This window comes from Equus przewalskii, chromosome 5, assembly GCF_037783145.1.
Source record: "Equus przewalskii isolate Varuska chromosome 5, EquPr2, whole genome shotgun sequence".
Lineage (NCBI taxonomy): Eukaryota > Metazoa > Chordata > Mammalia > Perissodactyla > Equidae > Equus > Equus przewalskii.
This window is the reverse complement of record NC_091835.1, coordinates 53,147,450-53,170,391: the sequence shown is the minus strand read 5'-3', so window position 1 is coordinate 53,170,391 and position 22,942 is coordinate 53,147,450. Positions and strand designations below refer to the sequence as shown.

The 22,942-nt window shown below is 37.1% G+C and overlaps 1 protein-coding gene across 2 annotated transcripts in view; it reads left to right on the top strand.

The window, feature by feature from the left end:
* The window catches only part of ITPR2 (inositol 1,4,5-trisphosphate receptor type 2), a 473,043-nt gene that overhangs the window by 241,621 nt on the left and 208,480 nt on the right, over nucleotides 1-22,942 (top strand). For both annotated transcript variants that reach the window (XM_070620853.1, XM_070620852.1), the window contains exons 35-37: nucleotides 5,790-5,980; nucleotides 10,963-11,105; nucleotides 16,159-16,267. In XM_070620853.1, coding sequence (XP_070476954.1) covers nucleotides 5,790-5,980; nucleotides 10,963-11,105; nucleotides 16,159-16,267 — 443 coding nt within the window. The remainder of the gene's footprint in view (nucleotides 1-5,789; nucleotides 5,981-10,962; nucleotides 11,106-16,158; nucleotides 16,268-22,942) is intronic.

Genomic DNA, 22,942 nt, shown 5'->3' with positions numbered 1-22,942 from the left:
CAGGGCTTGACAACCCACCAGGTGTGCTAATTAATGCTTATACTTTCTGTTGCCTTTTCCCTCTACCTGTCAGTTTATCTACTAAGCATTTTTTTTCCGTGGCACCTATCACTGCAATATGTTTGTTCTCAGACATTTGAGTCTAGCAGGTACCATCAGTAATTTTGTCTAATCAAAAAATTCACATAATATTCAGTATTTAATAACTAATAATTAGAAATAGATTTTGATTACATCTTAAAAATCACTGTAAAGACTTGTCACAGCCAGAGAATTTTCAGGATTTATAAGCCTAATTAGTAGGTTAGCCTAATAATCAAAATACCTGTGAATAAAGATAGCTCATTTTATAGAGCTAGTATCTTTAGGCAGAGCTCTACAAAAGATAAATGCATTCATAACAGCCCATCCTCTCTCCTGTTAGTTTTTTAAGGACTCTGTATAGTTATTCTCTGACAAAATAGCCTTCAGAAGGTAGTATCTCAGTTGCCCTCTAACTTAGCAGCGAAATAAGAACATTTCTTTTTTAAACATTTTAAACTTTAATGTGACCACGAAAGCACACAGTTGGAGTTAATGCTCCATGCCAGAAGAATGACTGGTTGTAGTAATTCATTAGTTCTTTCTTATTGAGAGAGACAGGGAGCAGGGAATAACCGTTAATCCCAGGAATACATCCTAGTTCCCGTTTCAGTATATTTATACCAAAATTTTTCTAGCTTAATAAAAGTAATCTAAGTTTGGGTCATATTTTTGGCTGCTTTTGAAAAATATTCTTCTAGTTATTAATGTTCCTGTAAGTGAGATCATGAATTAAATCTTTTCTTTTTCTAGTCACAATTTTCTTTTCTGCTTTAATTTGTTTTTTTTTTTTTGGATTGGCACCTGAGCTAACAACTGTTGCCATTCTTTTTTTTTCTGCTTTTTCTCCCCAAGTCCCCCCAGTACATAGTGATATATTCTAGTTGCAGGACGTTCTGGTTGTGCCATGTGGGACGCCGCCTCAGCATGGCCTGATGAGTGGTGCCATGTCCGTGCCCAGGATTCGAACCAGTGAAACCCTGGGCCGCTGAAGCAGAGTGCACGAACGTAACCACTCGGCCACGGGGCTGGCCCTCTGCTTTAATTTTTAAACAATATGTAGAAAACTAAATTAACATCGTCAATTTTTCTTTCAGATTAATATTTATAGTAGTGTTACAGAGAATCTATTTCAGGCCATATCTTTAAAGGTATTGATATTTTTACAATTGCTTGAAAAATTTTTATCATTTTCTGCACAAATTGACTTATTTCAACTCAAATTCCCTTTTCCCCAGTTGCATAGTTAATTTTCTTTTATTGCCTAGAAATTATGATTTAGCCCTTGGCTAGAGTTTACCTTGGGGCATGAAGAAGTAGTATATTTTACCCAATTAATTTATATTGTGCCATTTGTGCTAAGACAGAAGACTAGAAAATGCCAGTTAAAATGGTAGAGTTTGGGGAAAACAAAACAAAAGAAAACAAAACCCTTTCAACAAAGTTTGGGATAGTGGAGTCTTCTCAGCCTGGTTTGTCCATGGTGCTGGTTATGGTGGAATAGTGGCAGCAGCACACTGGAGCCTCTGGGGCTGGGTGAGATTTCCCTGAGCTCAGTAATGGGGTGCTGCACTGCTGAAAATAACAGAGGTGGTGCCACTGGACCTTTCCACTGGTGTCATTAGAAAAATATTCATTGAACACTTCTTTGTGTAATTCGTATTGACAGCAACAACACTTATTTGATGGGCAGTTTTATCTAATGTACCTGATTCCTAAAGGGGACATAAATCCACGTCCCCCTCCTTCATTTGTTTAAACGTTAGTGGAAACGTAGTTGTAATATGTTTTGGGCAACATTAAGGTTTATAATTTTTGTTGCTTATATATAACATATAAGTAGTATTGTCTTCTGTATGGATTTTTGAATGGTTAGAGCAAACCCAGCCTATGTGTGAAGCAGCCAGAAAAGGAGGAAAGTCTCGCCAGGATTTGATCATGGTGCAGGATTAAGTATTTATAAAAATATGTGCAGCCTGGCAATGTCGAGGCCGCCTGTCCTTCAGATGGGACAGGAGTGCAGTTGCTGTGCTGTGTGTGATGGACGTAAACAGAGAGGTTGTATGCTTTGGACAAGGGAAGTTTATAATGAGCATTGGGGAAACGTTCACTGGGGAAATCTGGGCAGTGGTGCAATTGATTGTTTTGAGTTGCCTTAGAGCTATTATTATTTCCTTAAAACTTCAGCTTGAGCGCTTGTTTAAGTTGGTAACTTTGTCTTGGTAGCTAAAATTATCTATTGTTGAAGATGTATTTAAGTATCTGTCAGCTTCAGAGAATTTTTAGCAGCAGAAATAGTACTGCCTACTGTTGTTGCTTTCCTTTCAGTATATGAAGCAAGGCAGAGTTTCTCTCTCTCTCATTTCTTTTTTTTCCTTCCTATTTTCAGTCATTAAAAAAAAAATTCTGCTTGTGACTATCATTATAACTTTAAATAACATCCTTTATTCTCTGTCTCTTGATTTAACAGTTCTAAATAGTGTCTATATCTCCACATTTGTGAAAAATAAGGAAATTAATGTATTGCCGTCCTTTTTACCTCTTCTCTCTTGATAGACTATTGGTTTTACATTGTTATGATTTGTGGTGTTTGTATTCTGTTCGGAAATATAATGAAATCTCTAATTGGTTGACAAAATTTAAAAATCATTTATCAGAGTTTACAATATAATGATATATATAAATATTTTTCATGTATAACCATTAGTGACAAAAAGGTAACTCTATAATAATGAAACTTTTCCAACTGGAAGAGAATTTCCCAACTGTTAATATCTAATTGATCTTCTTTCATTTGTGTCTTGCTTTATTCTCTTCTCCAGATTCATACTCAGTTGCCATGATTTCTTGTATTCATGTTGACGTTTTCTTTGATTCCTTTCTTGGTTTTCTTTGGAGTAATCTTCATAAGGGCTTCAGAGAAAAATGTCTGAGCCTGACATGTTCTAAAATGTTTTTACTCAGGTATCACTTTTGATTTTTAGTTTAGAGGGAAAACTCCTGGTTTCAAAACTTGTTTCCATCCAGTCTTTAAAGATCTTGTTCTACTGACTTCTGGCATCCAGTATTGATGATTATAAGTCTGGTGCCAGTCTATTTTCTGTAGGAATCCTGTTTTCTCTCTGGATGTTCTTGCAATTTTCTCTATATTAGTTTCGTAGGGCTGCCGTAACAAATTACCATAACTACGTGGCTTAAAACAACAGAGATGTGCTATCTCACGGTTTTGGAGGCTGAATGTCTGAAATCAAGGTATCAGTAGTGCCGTGCTCTCTCCAAAGACTCTGGGGCCAGATCTGTTCATGTCTTTCTCAGCTTCTCGTATTTGCTGGAAATCCTTGGCTTGCAGCTGTGTAAATCCAGCCTCTGCTTCCATCTTCACATGGCGTTCTTCCCTCTGTGGGTGTCTCTGTTTCCCTTCGCCTCTTCTTATAAGGACACCAGTAGTAGTGGATTAGCACCCACTCTAATTTAGTATGACCTTATCTTACCTTGATTACATCCATGAAGACTCTATTCCAAGTAAGGTATCTGTAATTAGGACTTCAACATGTATTTTTTGCAGGCACAATTCAACCTGTAAGAGCATTGTAAATTTTCACCAGAATGTGGCTGATATAACTATTTAAAACTGTTTAACACACAGTGACCCTTTTTTTTTAAGATTTCCATCTTTCATCAGCTCAAGGAAATTGTCATTTATTATTTTCTTAATCATTTCTTTCCTTCCATTGTCTCTGATATTTCTTTCTGGAACTTATATTAGATATTTGTCTTCCGGCGTAACCTTCCCTATTTCATATTCTCTCTGTTTTATTTTCCCTTTTGATCGTTTATGATTTATGTTCTAGAAGATTCCTTGACTTTCCCAGATTATCAACTTGGTCTTTATTACTATCTTTTCTTCTTCAGCCAATTTTGAAATGTTTGCTTGTGCAATCATATTTTAATTTTCAAAATTTCTTTCTGTTTTCTGATTTTTTGGATGCAGTATATACTCAGATTTTCTGAGGACAATAATTAGAATTATTTAAAGATATTTTGCTCTTCCCTGAATCATCTCTGTTTTCACTTGGGCCAGTTATTCTTAACGCTCTTGGTTTTCGCTATGGTTCTTGGTGGTGAGTTCATAATTACAAAGATCTGTAATGACTGTCATGGCTTACCACTGTAGTTTTGAGAGTCTGTTTCTCTACTAGCAGTCTCATATAAATGACGGGGTTGACCCAGAGTTCTGGGTGAAGGGCTGAACAAATGATATTCAGGCCTTCCTTTGGAGTGTGTGTGTGTGTGTGTGTGCGTGTGAAGCAGGAGACAGGCTGGGAATACTAGCAAGTGTTGAAATAACGAGGGCTTTGTTCAGATGTTGCAGTCTTTTGTATATTTTTCTGTTTTTCTGGAGCTGTCTCTTCCCTCGTCCCTGTTCTATCCCTTGGTTGATGATCTCTGGAGTTGCTTCAAGCTCTGTTCTGCTTCTCTGTCAAGTCCTAACACCTTCATTTGGCATTCTCTCCAGGCAGGTATGCCACTTCCTTGAGAGAACATTTCTACATTTTTCTAACTTTATCCTCTGGGTAAAAACCACTGCTGCCGACTGCTCTGTTTATGCTGGTCAGAGGGAGGAGGACCTTAACTTCCCAGCTATTCAGATCCTATTCTTTAATGAGTTGCCCAGATGACTCCCCCATACCCCATTACCACTCTTACTGTTGGTTGACTGTGCACCTAGGAAGACGTGTTCTAACTCTAATCTCTTGTACAGCAGTTTGTTCTCTTTCTTCTCTGAGGAATTAATCCCATCTTCATTCTGCTTTCGAAAATGTTTCAACATTGCTGTTTTCCTTATGGCAAATATTCTCCTTTTTCAGTATTGTGATAGAAATCTAATAAAATATCACTTTCAGTGGATTCGGGGAAGAAGGACATGTATTGTGTGCCATCTTTCAATGCAGATTTTTTGTATTCTTCAATTTTTTATTTCTTCTCTCAGATATTTTACCACATGACATAGTGTGTGTGCGCACACACACATACACATTAATTATATTAACGAATGGACTGGCAGGATTTTATCTTGTGTTTTCTGTCTGCTTTCTTATTTTCCTTGGCATCTGGGTAGGGACAAATTTGCATGGTTGTTATACAGTGTTTTTCTGTATTGATGCTATGTGAAGTACATTTCAAATATGAATCATCAAGAATTCAAATACTAAGTTCTTGAATGTTTAATAAACCCCTTTAGTAATTGGTCTTAAGAACTGAAATTCTTTCAGGTTAAAAGCTTTTGTAGTTATATAAAACAATTTAGTGGCAGAGTTTAAGTTTGGTGTTTTTTTTTTCCTGGTTTTATTGAAATATAATCGACATAAAACGTGTATTGATTTAAGGTGTACAACATAATCATTTGATATATTTATATATTGCAAAATGATTACCACAGTAAATTTAGTTAACATTTGTCACTTCATATTGTTACAAATTTTTTTTTCACTTAATGAGAACTTTTAATATTTACTCTCTTAGCAAGTTTCAAATATGCAATACAGTATAGTTAAGTATAATCATCATGTTGTACATTGTGTCCCATAACTTACTTATCTTATGTTTTTTTCTTTCTTATTTGTTCTGTGTTTATGCGATTATTTTGATAATGTGTAACAAGCTTTAGTCGAATTAAGAGGAAAATATTTCAAATTTTTTCTTTTCAGCAAAGAATCGTGGAATTGCCATTCCAGTGGATTTGGACAGCCAAGTTAATACGCTTTTCATGAAGAGCCATTCAAATATGGTGCAGAGAGCGGCCATGGGTTGGAGACTATCAGCTCGCTCTGGACCACGCTTTAAGGAAGCTCTTGGCGGGCCTTCTTGGGATTATAGAAATATTATTGAAAAGTTACAGGTACAATGAGAGGATGAAATTGCGTTAATATTTTCTAAATTTTACAATTTTTAGTATATGTAGTCATACAAATAAAATATGATTAAAAATATGAAATTCTAGTTGAGGACCAGGCTTTACTTTACAATTCCCTACCAATACTACCCTTTTTTAAAAGCATAGCTTCTGGGGAAAAGTCGTTGTATTTTATTATTAGTGAGTGGGTCTTAATTATGGTAATTATTATTTAATTAATTATTTATGTAATTAATTATGGTAATGGGTCTTAATATCAAAATAAAAATCGTAACACCAATAATAAAATTTGGTAAAATAATTTACCATGAAGATTCATGTAATAAATTAGATATTCATAACCTTGCTTCAATTTATCTCTTAGTATTCTCTTATACTCTTTTGGTGAGAATGGTGTAAGCACCTTTACTCCCAAGTTATTTGCATAGTATCCCACTCCTGTTTTTTGGCCTGGGCATTCTGGGACATTGAGTAAAGAGAGACATTGTATTAGGCTGCTCAGGCTGCCATCACAAAATACCGCAGACTGGGTGGTTTAACCAACAGAAATTTATTTTCTCACAGTTCTGGGGCTAGAAGCCCAAGATCAAGGTGTTGGCAGGTTTGTTTTCTTCTGAGGCCTCCAGTTGGCTTGCAGGTGGCTGCCTTGTCACTGTGTCCTCATACGGTCTTTCCTCTGTGCACACACATGTCCTAATCTTCTCTTCTTATAAAGACACCAGTCATATTAGATTAAAGCCCACCCGTATGAATTCATTTTACCTTAATTACCTCTTTAAAAGGCCCTCTCTCCAATTATAGGCACATTCTGAAGACCGAGGGTTAGAACTTCAACATAGGAGTTTTGAGGGACACACAGTTCAGCTCACAACACACATCTTCTCACCCACATAATTATAGAATTTCATGGAGCACATTAGGGTATGGTTTGAGGAAATTTTTGGCTTGGAGAATAGTCAAGATATGAATTGGAATAAATATTATGAGAGGTCACAAGTAGATTAATCGGTAGGGGTTCAGAGTTTTAATAGATGACCATTATATGTGATTATGAAGACAAGTTAGACTCAGTATGAGAAACTTGAAGGCTACAAGTCGTTAAAAATTGGGAGGAAAATGGCATTATAAGTGAGTAAGCAGTTATTGGTTTGCAGGATATACTTATCAGGAAGAGACTAGAGGAAGGCAGATTCATTAAGAATTACTAAAAATCTCAGGCAGGCAGCAGTATGAATGAAATGAAGAAACAGATGTTGCCGATAGTAATGAAAGCAGAGTCAACAGACCTGGTGGCTCTTGGATGGAGATAGAGAGAGGGCCTGAGAGGTGTTTAAGAGGCACTGATGATGGAGACTAGCTGATGTTATTAAGGCTCTGTATTACAAGAGGAAAGGAGAGAATATAGCAGAAGGATGTTGGTTATGGCTGTTGAAAATACACTGAATTAGGTTATCAGGCTCCTGAATATATTGAAAGTTAAGTCTATATTTGGAGATAATAGTTGGAGTGAGGATAGTGGATGGTATTGCTAAAAGAGAAAATATAATGATAGGAAAAACAAAGAACATATTTTGTGAGGCCAGAAGTGGCAGAATGGCCAAATAAGAGAGAAAAAAGGCAGGATCAGAAAGAGGAGGAGCCAGGTTCTTGAGAGCCAAAGAAGTAGAACATTTCAGAGGAGAGAGAGATAGTAGTGTGAACCAGCATGAAGTGGGTATGCCTTACACTTATTTGTTTTTTTTTTTTGCTGAGGAAGATTCGCCCTGAGCTGACATCTGTGCCAGTCTTCCTCTATTTTGTATGTAGGTCGCTGCCACAGCGTGGCTGCTGACTAGTGGTGTAGGTCCATGCCTGGGAACTGACCCTGAGCCACCGAAGTGGAGTGTGCCAAACTTAACTTAGGCCAGGGGGCCAGCCCCTGCCTTAACTTCTTTTAGCACAGTCACTGGTATTTATTAAATAAATATGTAATTGGTAAAAACTCTATACCAGCCATTATATACAGGAGATAGAGCAGTGAGGTTTATGCCCTCATGGAACACACATCCTAACACATTAAATAAATGACATAATGTTAAAATTGAAACTGCTTTGAATAAAGTAAAGCAGCGTAGCAACATGGTAGAGAACTACTGGGAGAGTGACCCTATAGTTAGGGAGCTCCTCTCCATTGAAGTGCATTTGAGTTGGGACCTAAATAATGAAGAGGAATAATCTTTTCAAATACTTGAGGACAGAGAACTTTATGAGGAGGGAATAGTAAATGGCAAAGGTACTCAGGTGGGAACGAGGTTGGTGGTTTTGAGGAACCAAAAAGAAGCCCATTGGAGCAGGAGGTTGGTGAGCAAAGGAGGAGAGTGTTATGAAATAAGGAGCCAAATTATGTACAGACTTACATGGTAAGGCATTTGGATTTTATTCTAAGTGAGATGGCAAATCACTGGAGATTTTCAGCAGAGGATAAGCATGACTTGGTTTACCTTTTAAAAGATCGTGGTGGATTTTGAGTGGTGAATAGATTAAAGGATCCAGACATGGCAGCAGTGAGTTTATTGCATTAAATCAGGCAAAAGGTGATGATGGCTTGGCTTAAGAGGGCAGCAATAGTAGTGAAGAGAAGTGGATGAATTTTGGGTGTATGGATGGGTGATATGATGGAAAGAGGAATCAAGGATGAGATGGGGTATGATATGCTTGGATTATTTGCTAAGATAGGAAAGAATGGGAGAGTTGGAATCAGGAGTTCTGTTTGGGGAATTTTAAGTTTGAGATACCTGTCTAGGTATCTATGTGGGTATGTCAAGTAGGCAGTTGGATATGTGAGTCTGGAGTGGTTTGGAAAGATGTCCCTCTGGGAAGTATAAATGTGGGAAGTTTTAGCATATATCTGAGATTAAAACCATGGACTTGGATGAGATCTCTCAGAAGAAGTGTAGATATAGAAGAGAAAGGACCAGGAGCTACCAGGAGTTGGTGAAGGAATGGTCAGGACATAGGTGGAAATATAAAGAAAGTGTGATGTCACAGAAGCCAAGAGCAGAAAGTGTTTGACAGAATAGGAACAAGTGTGTGAAACGCTTGGCAGTGGTTGGGTAAGGTGGAGACAGAAAAGCAACCACTGGATTTGGCAACAGAGTGATGATTGCAGCTGGCTGGTACTCAAAATTAGTGATCACTAACATTTATTAAGGAATAATAAGTGGCTAGTATGTGTTAGAGGCTGTTCTGTGGACTTACCTTTAATCCTCACAGCAAGCCCATGTGATTGCTAGTATCATAATCCTGAGTTTTCACATGGGGAAATAACTAGTTAGAGAGATTACGTAGTTGGCCCAAGATCAAAATAAGAGATGAAAACAGAATTCCCCTCATAGGAGCCTGAGCACAACTTGTTTAGTAAATGCAATGGAGAAGAGAGGTAATCTGAAAAACAGGAACATTTCGGTGATGTTTTATTAAATTGGTCATATTTAAGAAGTGTGTTCTCTTCCCACCTTTGTACAATATATAGTTTCCCATTTATTTTATTTCCTTCCTGGTAGTCTCTTTTAACTGTCATCAGAAATTTCTCAGAAAGCTTATTTAGAGTAGTTGACGTAAAAATGATCACTTTTGCTAAAAGGGGAAGAAAGAGTTAAACAAGAGTTAACTTCTGAAATCTAGCCGTAAGAATTGGAGAGGTGGTGCCCAATCCGTGTTGCTGTAGCTGAGAGTAACAATAAGCAATTGGCAGTCAATTTTCTGCTTAACAAAATATGCCATAGCTGTGGGTGAATACAGTATTGCTTTATGTGAGAAGACTTTTTTTGTCTTCTAACATAGTTATTTTAAAAACAAAAAGGGGGTACTTTAATCATTAAAGAATGTCCAGTAAATTATCAGTGTCCACAGTCCATTTTAGAAACATATCACTTTGGATGCTTTCAGCTATAATTAACACAATATTCAACTTAAAGTAGCTTAAACAATAAAAAAAAAATATTGCTTCACGTAACAAGGAATCTGGAGCTGTGGCTCTTCCCGAGTTGGTTAATTCAGTAGCTTGACAGGTCAGGGCCCTACCACCATAGATCTGTTGGTTTTCAGGTTAAGGCTGGTCTCCAATGGTCATATGAGGGCTGCCTCACATTTTGGATTCACACTCTTAAGCTGTCTTGAGAGCTATAGGAAGAGTCCGCCCCTTCCTCCTCTAGCACATACCCCCACCTGCTCAGCAGACTTCACCTGATGTCTTATTGGCCAGGACTCTCTCACATAATCATGCCTAGACCGATCACTGGCAGAGGAAGTGTGAGGACCATGACTGCCTTACATTAAGCACCCTTGACCCTAAGCTGAGGGGGCTCATCTCCCTGAGAATGTTGCTTCCTGACTGAGAAAAAACATGGGGGTTCTGTTAGCAAGGAGGAGGGTGAGGAAAGGCTGTGGGATAGGTGACCAATACCATCTATCAAAAAATGTAATTTCAAATACTATTAAAAGTCATTGAACCCTATGTAGTACAATACTGCTTCAAATAATATATCAAGGAATTTCTCCAATGGAAGAAATTGTCAGTTCTAGATGACCAATAGCATATGAAATCTTTTTTTAGCTGTTTCTCAAGCATACCTCAGTTTATTCCAATTTGATGAATACCTATCATGTCTCCATTACAGTCCTAGACACTACAGGACCTATAACAGTTAGTTTACTGATTTTTCATCTTGTACACATATCCTTAGAAATCATACAGCTACCCACCCCTCCCTTATCTTATAAATGAAAAAGGAGACCCAGGCAGTTTTCATACAGAGAACCAGACTGTACTTAAAGCACAGACGTTTGGTGCCATGGGAAAGTAGGGTACATCTTCTCTGAAATTCCCACGTCTCATTCCTGATTAGCGCTCCTAGGCCTGTCATATCTTCAAAGGATAAAATCTGACTTAGGTCTTCACGTGGGTTTTCTTGTGCTTTATTCCTTAGGATGTAGTGGCCTCCTTGGAGCAGCAGTTCAGCCCGATGATGCAGGCTGAATTCTCAGTGTTGGTTGACGTGCTGTACAGTCCAGAACTCCTGTTCCCTGAGGGGAGTGATGCACGAATAAGATGTGGTGCTTTCATGTCCAAGTAAGTGAGTGCAATCTGGGATTCCGCTAGTGTCTCCAAACTGAGATGGCCTCTGACACATTTCTCCTTTTTTCTGTCTTGCTGCATAATGACAGTCCGCAGAGTATGTGAAAGATCTGAAATCCATATTAAAATATACTTCCAAAATAATTAATTTGATTCGATTGAAATTTTGGTGACGGTCCAGTTGTTATATTTTACTAAAATTTACTGAAAATGAAATGTGTTGTTATTGGGCACAAAATATTACATGAAATAATATCTTGTTTCTGATTCTCTATAACTATGTGATGTGACCTTTAGAAAGATTCCTGTTTAAAATCATTGATTTTCATTAGCCTAGAGAGGAAGGACAGGGAACTAATGTTTATTGAGGCCTTAGTTTGTGTGTGTTGTCCTCTGTGCTTACCTGTCTTATCTAATCTGCACCAAGGCTCTGAGAGACTGAGAGGTCGGCCTCATTTTAGAGATGAGAGAGCTGATGCTTGGGTGTGCTTCAGGGGAAGAACTATTAAATCTTGACCCAGGACTCTGTCATGCTGCCTTGATGAGCCTCATCCTCAGCTCTTTCCTTTACTTATTTCTGTCTGCATTTTTGTGGTTTGTCAGATCGCTTATAGCTGATATGTTTATCCTAGAATATCTTCACTTTACTGGTAAATGAACAGTTCTCAAGGCAGATCTGCAAGTGTAAGGAGTTGTGAGAAAAAGTGTAATTAGCTCCAGGAAGAAGAGACATGTTAATGTTGAGGGCACTTCATTGAGTGATTTGCAAGTAATCACATGTTGACTCAAGGTGGCCAGTCAGAGGTAGTTGGTCTTCTTGGGGAGAGTATCTAGGCGGAGAGTTGGAAGCGGCTGCCAATCCTCTTGACCATTATCCATCACAGTTAATTCCTATGTGGTTGAGGCTATTGCTGAAAGAGGTCTCGAAGCCTCCTCTATGGACTGTGACATACTGAGGCAGAAATTGAAGGACTAGGGGACATAAGAAGTGTGTTGCTTTCTTTTACCAGTTAAAGCTCGGATTTGGGGAGAGAAAACAAGATAGGGGATGAGAAGAACTGATTCCAGGGATCATGTTGAAGAATAGTTACAGTTTCTGTATTATGGCAGAATCATGGATTCTTGGCTCTAGACCCATTGTATCTTAAGGGAACTGGGAAGAATGTGTTTGTCTGCACACTTGCCAGCCTTCTAATACAATTTTTCAGTGAAGAGGTCCAGAGTGTCTGCCAAACTGATGAGTGTGGAGGCAATTAGAAAAAAAGAAATTAAGTAGAGTTATTGCCTAGTAATTCAGTATAAAAAGAGGGTCTTTGAAAAATACCCTTTACCTCCTATGAATATATATCAATGTATAGAAATAGGTTAAAACTGGGTAGCACACCTGAGAATTTTAACCCCAGGAAATTAATGTAATTCTATAGGTATATCCCAGAGACTTGATGGTCTAGAACAAGGGTTGGCAAACTCTGGCTTGCAGGCTAAACTGGTCCCCTTGATAATTTTTGCAAATAAAGGTTTATTGAAATACAGCTACACACATTCATTTACCTATTGTCTGTGGCTGCTTTCATTGCTATTATAGCAGGGTTGACCAGTTGCCACAGAGACCGTATGGCCCACAAAGCCTAAAATATTTACTATTTGGCTCTTTAGAATAAATGTTTGCTGACTTAGTGTCAAGAATTACCTGTCAATACAGTAAAATTTAAGTTGATTAAAATAAAAATAAAATACTCAGTTCCTCACTCACATTTGCCACATTTTAAGTGCTCAAAAGCCCTAAGTGGCTAATGGCTAACAAATTTGACAGCACAGATACAAAACATGTCAATTATTGCAGAAAAAATTCTGTTGGATAGCACCGGTTTAGAACTTGAAGATTTAGGTCTATGAGAAGGTGACGTAAAGTGACTCAGAATGTCAAGAAAATATTGACCTGGGCTGAAGATGAGGCAAGGCTGTTGCAACCCTAGGTAAACTAAAAGGAGAGAAGCAGAATGATATGATAATGGGAACATATTCCCGATCCTACGCTCAGATGGAGGAAAAGGATGTCACACATACTTCAGTGGTTAGAGAAGAGATGTTTGTGCTGTTAGGATTGTGTTACGGCCAGAGGCTAAGGAAGATCTCTTTCTTGCTCTAGTGCTTACCCTACTCCTTCCTCAACTCTGAAGAACCAGGGGTTTTATTTGCAAGGATATCAAGTAAAATTAGAATCCCACTTTATTAGTAGCTATGCAAGGGACCTTGTATTACTGGGCAGAGCTCTCTGGTAAAGCTTAATTGGGAAATATAGCTTAGGTCCAAGGCCTTAGTGGGGCTTCCGACTTCCCCTAGTGAATTTAATTCTTGGAACTTGTTGACTCAGAAGGGTCTGCTGGAGACTGTGAGGGCTAGATCCCGGGAAAGAACCCAAATTCACGTATCTACTTAGTCACGTAGAGAAAGGAATAAAGAGAAGAGAATAGGTCAGTGTGGGTGTTAACTTTTAAGGTGTCTGATTATAGTCCATTCAAATCAGCACTTTCTCTTCCCTTATGAAGGAGAATCTCAAGTGTTTTTCAAACTGTGGGATGTGATCCATTTATGGACTTAAAAATTAACTTAGGGAAGAGAGGCAACCATTAGTTTTAAAAATGAATTAGGAAAGAACATAACATATCAGAGTGCATTTCATACAGTAAAGCCAACATTTTTGTTGTTTTTACAAACACACTCACACACAGGCATTTATATGGTGAATTGCTTTGTGAAACTTATTTTTTACTTAGATCATAGAAAAAAACATTTGAAAGCCACTGATCTAACTCAACCAAACATTATGTGATAGATGAATACCTTATATAAATCCCTAGCAAATGATATTCATCTTTGTGCTTGATATTTTCAAATAGTGACTGAATTAAATATTTTATCTAAAGAAGAGTTAAAGGAAATTAAAATAGCCTGAGAGGGAAAAAAAATCAAAAGCAATTTACAATGCCCATCAAACTATGTTCCTGTATTCCAAAACTATCATGTGAAAGAAAAGACCAAATAGAAATTTTAGAGAGGCAGGTTTTGTCCTTGCAAAGAGAACTTTAGAACAATTACTCTGCCTGCTAGATCTGACCGCATGGATATCAGACCTTGGATGTGTAAAAGGAAATCACGGTTCCTTCGCTGCATGCTACTCCTTCAGCATGACATAGGTGTCATTTAAAAATATCACTGTCCATCTAACCAATCCATAAATTTCGTCATCTGTGATCTACCCTTCTCCTTTTCTTCCACTTCTCATATGTCGTTATTTACCAAGTCTTGGGTCTTTTATTTCTATATTGCTTCTTGTATCCTTACCCCATCACGTGCCCTGTTCATCTCTTGTCTTGTTCTCACTCTTCCACATCAGCTTTCACGCATAAGCAGGGCCACTCAGGTCCTTTAAAACAGTGGTTCCCTATTTTCTATAGAGTAAATTCCAGACTCTGTAGCGTAATATTCCCAGTTCCTGCTTTTCAGATCGCATCTCTTACATTCTCTTTTTCTATGTCTGTAAGTGTCAGCTGGCAATTGAAGGACTTACCAGGTTTTGGACGTGATGGTCGGCTTTCTGCCTCTGCTGTTTGTTCATACTGTTCTCTTTGCAAGGATGCCTTCTCCCACCACTTTGCCCTGCCAGCTGAAATCGTCATAGTTAAATGTTATCTCTTCACTGAAGTCTTCTCTGATCAGCCCTAGGCAACTCCCCCAACAGAATGTAATAGTTTCTTTGTCCAGTTTATGGCATTGCCATTACCTCTGTTATAACACTTGTTATATCATGTAAGAGGGGCTATGTGCAGCCTAGTGTGTGTCAGGACTCTTGTCACAGTAACTCTGAGACTCAAGAGATTGGTGAATTGCATCATGTCACCCCAGAATGGTGCTTCAGAATCTTGGCTCTGAAGTCAAGTGGGCCTGGGTCTATTTCTGGATCCTGCCGCTTAATAATTGTTATAACTAGAGGCAAGTTACTTTATCTCTCTGGACCTCTGTTTTCTCATTAGCAAAATTAGCCTGATAATAGAACCTGTAGCATTGGCTTGTTGTCACGATGAATTGAGAGTATCCGTGGGACATCCTTCTACTTCACCCTGACTCCTGAGAAGCACTTACTAGCCATCGTCCAGCGAAAGCTCACTTTTCCTCAGGGTTATGTCCCACAGCACTCCTGTTATGTCACTGAAATCAGACCATTCCATTATATTCTACATCATTTTGTTTTTCTAGGAAGATGTAGGTCTCACAGGGTCATTTTGAGAATCAGCTTTTTAAGAGTTATTAATACTAAGCTATAAATTCTGATTATGAGCACTTTACTTGATTTTGAGTTCTTGGGGATGGTATATAACTGTGATCCTCAAACTTTTCTCCTAACAGCACACCACTGCAAAAGTTACCACTGTAAAATTAGAGATTTTGCCCACATTCTAGCAAAAACAGTAAATGGATAGACTGTCTTAATGTTACTCTTTTTTGGTTTTGCTTCTAATCACAAAAACTACCTGTTTCTACGAAGCGCTTGCAGTGAAAAATAGCGCATGATTATTAATGGAAATTGGAAAGCAGCCTGTTATGCTAAGGTTGCAGTTTTGTGTACTGCTACTGTATAATTAATGTAATATGGTACATAGAAAGTAATGTATATATAACATAATATAATAAAATGTAATATACTGCAAATATTCATATTTCTCTACTAGTAAAGTTGTTTTAGTTCATACAGTGGGATTGAAGATAATCAATGTTTGTTGTTTTTCAAAGAGTATCGTGTCCCACTAAAGGTATGCTACCTGAATAAATTTAGAAGCACTGGGATATACTGCTTGTAAAACAAAGAATGTTTTATAATGCAGAATCTAAAAGATGAAGTGTAATTTTAAAACTTTTGAAAACAACTATCTTGTTTACTTCATATTCTTAAATAATGGTGTGATTTTTTTTCTTATAGTATATGATGTTAGTATATAGCTTAAAGAGAAATCACTCTCCTATTTAAGGTTTAATGTTTTTCTTTAAGGTTGATTAATCACACAAAGAAACTAATGGAGAAAGAAGAAAAACTGTGCATTAAAATTCTTCAGACTTTACGAGAAATGCTGGAGAAGAAAGACAGCTTTGTGGAAGAGGTATTTTTAAAAAATTTTTAGTATTTGAAAATAAAATGGAATTTCTGGAATACTGTAACCCATGAATTATGATAGGCTATTATTTGATTACTTGTATTAGATATTAATGGCATGTGTACCTAGATAAATTAGATCATTTGAGTCTTTTTGGTATTCATCTTTCATGTCTGCTTTCAAATGAGAAATAACTAAGATTAGAATGGCCCAAGTATTTAGTTTGTTTGTTTTATTATATTTTATCTTGAATATGTATATTTTTCTCATGTAGCTACCATGGACCAAATGATCTTTTTTAAGAATGAGCAACTGAGATTCATTATTAAGATTTTGTATGAAGTTCTGCTGCATACTGAAATGGTTTATGCATTTTGGCATATGTTGATTTTTTATTGTAAATATATGTTCATTTCATTTTCTATAATATTATGCCAAGTATTATTAAATAGTACTATTTTTTATGAACAGAATAGTAAGTTTCTATTCTTAACTGTATTAATTTAAGTATTGCACAAATGCTTTTCAGGGACTATCAACTTATAGATAATTGTCAGTCTATTATTGAAAGTGACAGCTCAGGTGCTCATTAAGAGATAGCTAGCAGCATGTTTAATACCCAAGGTGATACACTTAAATATAAAATGTAAAACTAGCGAAGTTTTTTTTTTCGGTAGCTACCTACACTTTTATGTTAGGTATCAAACAAAATTTGTACCATGTTCCTTAATAACTTTTGGTGTGTTTCTGTAAATACTAACCATCTGATATGTTTAAAATTGGAAAGATTTCACTTTATTTATTAATTTATGTATATGCTACCTAATTCCAAAAAGATTGTGGTGGTAGGTCTTTTTAAAAAAATATAATCTTGTAGAAAAGAAAAGCAATGGAATCTTGGATATTCATAGAAGGGGCATAACTTCAAAACACTCCATTTGAATCAGTCTTTGCTTCTGCTTTGCATTAGTTCTCTTCGTTTAAACTACATTGGGGAAGCAAATTATTGAAATAAAGGTGGTCAGTGCAATTTTAGCAAATGTTTCTGTGACATAGAACTCAAGAAAAATGTCTATAAGTTTGAATATAGGGTATGCTTTTAAAAAGTGGTAAATAGAGTTCCTTGAGATTTTTTGTTGTGTTTGTCTGATTCCTTAAAATATTTCTGTGGATGGTTTGATTTTGACTGACGTGCTAGATCCTAAAGTAGAAGAATGAGGTCAATATAAGTTTTTGACAGAAGTGTGAGGTTTATGATAACAGTAACTTGGGCTTATGTACCAGGCGATACATGATAAGCCTTCCAGTTTTATGTAACAGATTATTACTGAATTACTCTAAAGGAAAATAGGAAAGAAATCAAGTAAGATTTTACTTCGGCTATATCGCCCAAATCGCTCTAAAGTAAATCATGCTGGCGTCTCTTTCTTCTTTCCGTTCCCACTGCTGTCACTAGGTCAGGCTTTCATTATCTCTTGTCTAGAAGGCTCCAGGAGTCCAATCCCCTGAGACCTCGTGGAAAGGAGGCAGGGCTGCCATTTTCATAACTCCAAGGGGCACCATTCATGTAAGATATAATGTGAATGGCCCCACCAAGACATAGCCCTCAGAGAAAAGTTAGCATGAGAATGGCTAGTTGGGATTATTCACTCAGTCATCTAACACACATGTTGTGAGCAACTATTAAATGCTGGTTATTGTGCCTGGGCACTGCGGAGGAAGAGATGAATGACACAGCTTGCTAAGGGCCACCATGGGGTACACTTCACATCCCAGTGGACTCCTGTGATAGTCTGCAGAGATCGTAAGAGCCTTTCCGAAACCATCAGGGGCTTTGCATTACCTTGGTGTTCCAGGTTCTCCATTATGTCCCCTACACTTTTCCCCCAACCCTTCCTCCTCCATTAGCCTCCAGAAATCTGTGTTACTTAGTGTACCTGAAATGTCCCTCAGGGTTATCCTGCCGTGAACCTTGCTCTGTCTGGAATCGTGGATTGCTAAGATCCAAAGAAGCCTCAGTATCCCTGGTGTTATCTTTGTGCAGGAGCTAGAGGGTAGTCCTTATCAATTATTCCAGCCAGTGGTGATACCTTTCTCGAAAGAATTACCAAGATCTTTTGTGCCACTCTTTTATGACATTTCAGGCTGTTTCTGGGTATTTAATCCAAGCTCCTTGTTTTACAAATGGTATCATTGAAACCAAGAGAGGTTAAGTGGTTTGCCTGAGGTAACACAGCAAGTGCCAGAGCAGGGCTTAAATTGGCTGAGTTATCCATGCCAGTGGAGGGGAGTTAAATGACTCACCAGTCTGGGCAGATTCAGAAACTGGTCAAAGCTATTATTTTACAACTCATTGTGTGCTTTCAGGAAAAAACACTTCTTATAAGTGGCTTTGTTTTTATGATTGTATTAGTTTTTTATTTACCAAAAACTTAGTGGTTTAGAACCACACAAATTTTTTATCTTACAGTTTTAGAGGTCAAAAGCTTAAAATCAAGGTGTGCCTTCTTTCTGGAGACTCAAGGGGGAATTTGTTTCCTTGCCTTTCCCAGCGTCTAGAGGCTGCTTGCATTCCTTTGCTCCTGACTGTGTCCTCTATCGTCAGAGCCAGCAAGGTAGCATCTTCCAATCTCTCTCTCTCTCACACACACACACATTCCATTGTCACATCCCTTTCTCTTACTCTGACCCTCCTGCCTCTCTCTTATAAGGACATTTTATGATTACAGTGAACCCGCCTGGATAATCCAGTATAATCTCCCGTCTCAAGGTCCTTACCTTAATCACATCTGCCAAGTCCCTTTGCCACGTAAGGTAACACGTTCACCCATTCTGGTGGTTAGGGCGTAGACCTCTTTGGGGAGAGCCATTATCCAATTATCACACTACTCCTTTTGCTGACAGTGAAAAAGGGCATGTAGAATGTGGATAGAGACCTTGCCTGTGGCTGATACACATTGTTGTGTAGGGCAGTTTAAATTTGAATGAATATAACAAAAAATGCTGTGAAGTTATAGTATTTTGCTGTTTTCAAAGTATTTTAAAATATTTTGCTACCTTTCAACAATTCTAGGAAGTATCTAGAGCAGGCGGTATTGTCTCCACGTTTGTACTGTAGAGAGACTCAGAGCAGTGAATTGCATTGTCACATAGGTTACCTAATACTGGTTGTCTATACCCAATCAACTAGATTTCTACTGAGTGTTGAAGCATTCCCAAAAGATCCCTCAGGATGAGATCAAAACAGAAGACTCAGGATTTTTCACACTCGCTATCCTGATATTACATTTGAGATTCCACCTATTTAGATTGAAAACGTCACCTTAAAAGAAAATCTCCATTTTCATTTTTGTTTCTTTGACTCTGATACCAGAAATGTGTGTGTGTGTGTGTGTGTGTGTGTGTGTAGCTGGTAAAAATTTTAAAAAAAGCACTGAAGCATAAATTTGTGTCGTGGTTGAACCAGATGCCCTTTAAAGCAATTTTCAACCTTGAGATCCCAATTTTCTGATTTTGTTAGCCTTCTCTGTGTGATATATTAAGGAAAACCATATGTGACTACATTTTATCTGGTATTTAGTCAATTAATTTGAAAACATTTATAATTTATTATACCTTGGATTACAATTCCTGAATTAATTTTATTAATATTCTTCCTTGTTTCGTTCCTTAGTCTGTGCCAAAAGGCTGAGAGATAAGATGTGGATGGGCCATACCTTGAAGATTCCCAATAAAATAACTAAAGGAAAATTTAATTTTCTGTTATGCACATCTATGTATGAAATCATCTAGTGATCATACATGTACTATATGTTATAGTGTAAAGTATAGTACTTATTTTTATTGATGGATAAAACATGAAAATTGTATATAGAAAATCCTCAAGGGGAAAAGTTACCTCAGTTTTATAAAAAGTCCATGTAAGTAATGTTTGTTTAGATAGAAAAGCAAAAAATTCAAAGGATGTAACTCTCACAACCCTGAAAGCTCAGTGTTCCTTTGGGACTGGTCATATTTGAAAGGCTTCTTTTAGGTAATAATAGCAGGCATGTTTATTTGCACTTGTAAAAAATATGCATATTGGAAAATTTGGGAAGGGAAAGAGGAGGAATGTTTTAAAATGGAGTTAGAGCAGTACGATTTCTAGTGTTCTCGATCCTTAAATTCATTTTATTCTACTCTTAATTCCATGACCTTTCTACCACAAAAAAGAAATAGCTGGTAAGATATGTGTGCTATTGAGCAGAGTAGCTTAATTATAGCACCACACCTTTGTTTTGCATATTTAAAGATATTTTAGGTCCCGATCTGAGTGAGGGTTTACCTCGAGGGGTGATGGAGATAGAAGGAGCTATGTGCATTGGATAGAGGTGTGCTGATGAAGGGGGAGCCAGAAATAGGAAGGACTGTGTTCAGAAGACTGGCTTGGTTTTAAGGAATTTTTTTCTTTTGGTTAGTTTTCTGCTATATTTTTTAGTATATATTTTCATTAAGATTTGTTGAACATTATAAATTATTTCTCATAAAAAAGGAGAATCATATATAAATCATAAATAGTAGACATGTCTATAAACTGACCCTACGTATATAAAATTTGTAGCTTCTTAATAGAAACTCAGATAACGCGTACTGAAAATATTCACTGATAGCCTATGGAACTGGTAATTTAAAGTCACTTTCTTTATATTGTAGTCCAAGAAGTTGACCTATTAGAATGCCAATCAAAATTTCCCCTGTGAATATGTCCTTATCTACCTACAAGCTACACTAACATACATATAGTCTACAGGACAACAAAGATGTTTAGTCAAGTTCAATGTTCTTAAAATGTTCAGGTTTAAAATGCCATATATCCTTGAAATATTATTGGAAAGGGATCTAGAAACTACCTCTACAATAGCTGTGATGCGGTTAAGTACTAGGTTTTTTGTTTTTTTTTTTAATTAGGGTTATTAAAGTTAACATCCTTGTGAAATTACAGTTGTGCATTATTATCAGTCATGTTGTAGGTACACCACTTCACCCCTAGTGCCCTCCCCCCACCCCCCCTTTCCCCTGGCAACCACCGATCAGTTCTCTTTGTCCATATGTTAACTACCACCTATGAGTGGAGTCATACAGAGTTCGTCTTTCTCTGTCTGGCTTATCTCACTCATAAGTACTAGTTTTTATAAAGTAATAATTGCTAGCATTTACTGGGAGCTTAGTATATATCAGATACTGTTTATGATCCTTTAAATGTATTATCTTATTTAGTCTTCTACTCTGTGTTATAGATAGTATTATTATCTCCCTTTTACTGATGAGGAAACTGAGGTATAGAGTTCAAGGTCACACATTCAGTAGGTGGGAGACACCTGGTATTCCACTCCAAACATTTTGGTTCCTGATCTCACACTTGGCACTAGTGCATTAGAGCCAAACAGATTATATGATTTATAATCACAACTCTTCTGTTTCCTCAGGTATTCAACTAAATAAAATGAAAAATTTCTTTAATTTTATTCTTGATAAAATTTGCATGCCGTGTACTGGAAAGCCATTTATTCAGTGAGCTGCCAAGGAAAGGCTTGTAGATTTTAGACTAAGCAGATTGAGAACAATATGATGCAATAGCTATATAGGCATTTTTAAGATTTATTTTTACGGACCTACAGATCAATACAAGAGCTCCTCAAACCCCACCCTGTAATCATGGTCTGAGTTAGTAGCCTGAATATTAGATATAAAAGTTCTAAACCATACTTTATAAGATGACTGTCGTAGACAGCCCCTTGTGGAAATGTGGCATTCAAGAACAGGATAGCATCAAATTGAGAGCTGTGGTATTTACAAATGCCCAGGGAGGGTAGGTGGTATTTACACATTGAACAGTGATGGCAGACAGTGGCTTCTTGATTTGAAGGTTGGTATCTGGAGGGGTATGGAATAAAGATCTTTAAGAAATGATGCCTTGACTTATTTTTAAGATATCTTCCATCTTTTTTTTTAACTCTAAAATTTATTGTCAGCTCAGTTAACAAGAATTTATTCTTTTCCTTAGCAGAAAAAAAAAAATCATTGTAACTAATCATGTATTTCTAATTTTGAGGAGTAGCAAAAAGAATATTTCAGAATTATACCAAGGAACTTCACTCCTACATCAAATATGCAGACCTGTCAGCCTCAGTAGTAATTGCATTGTTGCGAATTCGTACGTTGTATCAAGCGCCTCTTATTGTAAGAGTGTGTGCAGAACGATTCTGCTTCTCTGCACATACTAATTTCACTTTCTAGCAGGCAAATAAACAGGTTTAAGTAGAATTGCTGCACAGAGTGCACTGTAGCTTAAGAATTTGATAATAACTGTTTTGGTAAGGGAAAATAAATTTCGGTTTTATCATCAGCTGCATTTTGTAGACTTTCTTATTAAATACATTTTAGAGGTGAGTGCAATTTTTTTTGCACTGTTCCAATGTTGTTTTAAACATTAAGTGATGTTGCCATAAGTGAGAGTACGAAAGTATTGGATCGTCTTAATCATTCCCGTATTGTGAATGTGTGAGTGTGTGTGTGTGTGTGTGTGTTGTGTTTTAACTAGGTAACTAAATGGTTCGAAATATGAAAATATATTGATGTCTCCACACCATAAGAAACCTGTTTTAGAAACATAAATACTCTTCCACTTTGGAATTTTTGTTT